Raw genomic sequence first — 3,140 nt, 5'->3', positions numbered from 1 at the left:
ATAAATTAAACTTCAAAAAGAATTTTAAAAGATTTAAAAATGTGAAAATCAAGAAGCAAAGCTATTCACTAGTGTAAAAGATATATAAAGTCATCTTGGGAATCCTAAGGGGCTTCTAATATCACAAAACTAGAGCCTATATTAGCCCAAGTTCACAGAGCCTGGGCCATCTGTTTCTAGGCAGGTAAGCAGACCACAAAGAATGGAGCTCTGGAACTCGACCTTGGGAAGTGGCTTCATCTTGGTGGGGATTCTAGATGGCAGTGGCTCTCCTGAACTGCTCTGTGCCACAATCACAGCCCTGTACTTCTTAGCCCTAACCAGCAATGGACTACTGCTGCTTGTCATTACCATGGATGCCCGGCTCCACGTGCCCATGTATCTTCTACTTGGACAGTTATCTCTCATGGACCTACTTCTCACTTCAGTTATCACTCCCAAGGCTGTTGTAGACTTTCTCCTCAAAGACAACACCATATCCTTTGGAGGTTGTGCCCTTCAGATGTTTCTAGAACTGGCACTGGGTAGTGCAGAGGACCTTCTTCTAGCCTTTATGGCCTATGATAGGTATGTAGCTATTTGTCAACCTCTGAACTACACAATCTTAATGAGTCACAAAGTCTGCTGGCTCATGATAGCCACCTCATGGATCCTGGCATCCCTCAGTGCTCTAGGATATAGCATCTACACCATGCAGTATTCCTTCTGCAAATCTCGTATGGTCAATCACCTGTTCTGTGAGATACCCCCATTGCTGAAGCTGGCCTGTACAGACACATCCAGATATGAACTTATGGTTTATTTGATGGGTGTGATTGCGCTACTTCTTCCTCTTGCTGCCATCCTGGCCTCTTACTCACTAATTCTGTTCACTGTGCTCCACATGCCCTCAAATGAGAGCAGGAAAAAAGCCCTTGTCACCTGCTCTTCCCACCTGACTGTGGTTGGGATGTGGTATGGTGGTGCTTCCTTCATGTATGTTCTACCCAGTCCCTTCCACACCGCCAAACAAGACAATATCAGCTCAGTTTTCTACACGATTGTTACTCCAGCTCTGAATCCCCTCATCTACAGCCTGAGGAATAAGGAGGTCACTGGAGCTTTGAAGAGAGTCCTGAGGAAACGATTGTCAACACAGCCTAACCTCTAGGTAGCTCTAGCAGTTACCTTTTAAACTTAATTATTCTAGAAAGTCAGAATTCTGTTGTGAATGAAACATTTCTGCTAAATCCTAGAGTAAGAAGTATGTCTTTTGGCAGAGAAGCATGGAATGACAAGGAAGTGTGGGGTCCTTTGGAAATGCTTTGTGAATATTTTCAGGAGATATTGGAGAATCTAGTGACTTGTCATATATGGACACAAAGACCAGGTTTATGTCCAGGTAGTAAATGGCATTTAAATGTTATAAAGTGATTGGAAATTGGAAAATTTTGTAGATAATAAAGTATAATTGTAATGAGAATCAGATTATATTTCAAGTATGTGATTCAAACAACAACCAGGAAAAATTCTTGAGTTTTGTATACAGTTTTAGAAAAAAAAATTAATCACAGTTTCGCTGAATGTTGAATTAGCATCAGCCTTCATGATGATTTGATAGATGTCATCCATGGAATATGGGGTGTGTGTGTGTGTGTGTGTGTGTGTGTGTGTGTGTGTGTGTGTGTGTGTCTATGTGTGGTACAGATTTCTTTTCTTCATTTTATTTTCAGTGGTGGGAACTGAACTGAACCAAACATTTATATTTCTTTCTTTATGTTAATAGTCAATGCTTTTCCAATTTTTCCCAACATATCTTGAAATATATCAAAAATGCCTAGGGTCCATATGATTAATATGTGCATCTGGTTTAAATATTGTACAATGTGTCCATGTGAAAAAGCATCATCTAGTTACTCATGAATATGCAAAATTTCAGAAGTTTTGTATCCATAAATTCCTGGTTAGAATTACCATCTTTGAGAAATGACAACAAACACTGCCTTGGATGTTGTATGAGGGACACTATACAGTAAGGTGGAAAAGCTAATGTATGCAGCCTAGATGTAATCTATGAAAATGAGTCTAGATATTTCTCCAAAATATGAATAGAACTAATATATGACCCAGTGATGGCACCCATGGGCATATATCTAATGGACTCTACATCCTACCATAAAGACTCTTGAAAATTTATGTTCATTACCACTTTATTCACAATAGAAAACAGAATCACTGTAGATGTTCATTAATGGAAGAATGAATAATCAAAATTTAGAATGTATATACTATAGAAGTTTGTTCATTTGAAAAAAAATGAAATAATGGATATGGTAGTTAAATTGATGGAACTGTAAAAAAAATTATACCAAGTGAGATAACACAGATACAGAAAAAAAGGGCATATGTTCTCTCTTATCTGTGGCTCCCAGCTCTCAATCCTTACTTCATGTGTTTAACCTAGAGTATTTGTAAAGCTAGGAAACTAGAAAGGGGACATTGGGAGACACGCTGTAGGCAGTGTGGTTTGGCAGAACATGGTGATCTGAAAGTAGAAAGATAAGAAATTAGCGGGAGGAAGGTTAAAGCAGAGAAGTAGGAAGATGGAAGTGAGGGAAAGTTGAAAAGTGTATAAAAATGTTGAAACCTAGTGTCTTATAAAAGTACAGTGAAAATAGAATTTATAAAGGTGTTTCAAAGGATAAATAAGTTTAAATTGAAAGGATAACAGGAATAAGCAGTGTAACTTATTTTCTTGTTAATTTAATGATCTTACTAAGGGAGGTCATGTTGTGTTTACAAAAATTGGATAATTATGTCATGCTCATGTTTAACTCAGAGGATGTCTTATAGCAATTTATTGATAACGCTAAATAAAATTATTTTAAGTTGCTATCACAAAACCTGAATATAGAATAGTGCTTACCAGATGCTGGAGAAAGATGGTGAGGGACAGGATCAGGAAAGTATTGATCATCATTGATGGGTACAGAGTTGCAGTCACGTAGCAGCAACATCACACAACTTCTGATGTGATGTGGAACAGTAGTGTGAAAATGCATAAAATTAGTGTGCAGTGCTTCTTAAAACCAAAAAGTCAGAATTTTGAAAGTTTTAACCATAAGTCAATAATAAATATTTGAGAGGATAAGTATTTACTC

At 37.6% G+C, this 3,140-nt stretch overlaps 1 protein-coding gene across 1 annotated transcript; it reads left to right on the top strand.

The window, feature by feature from the left end:
- The first annotated feature begins 202 nt into the window (after positions 1-202).
- Positions 203-1,150, top strand: Or2ag16 (olfactory receptor family 2 subfamily AG member 16). The gene is given in 1 exon segment (NM_001000192.1): positions 203-1,150. A coding segment is annotated over 1 exon segment (948 nt).
- The last annotated feature ends 1,990 nt before the right edge of the window (positions 1,151-3,140 follow it).

Source organism: Rattus norvegicus, chromosome 1, assembly GCF_021556685.1.
Source record: "Rattus norvegicus strain SHRSP/BbbUtx chromosome 1, alternate assembly SHRSP_T2T, whole genome shotgun sequence".
In the NCBI taxonomy this organism is placed as follows: Eukaryota; Metazoa; Chordata; class Mammalia; order Rodentia; family Muridae; genus Rattus; species Rattus norvegicus.
The sequence above is the reverse complement of the archived record's forward strand: the minus strand, read 5'-3'. Positions and strand labels throughout refer to the sequence as shown.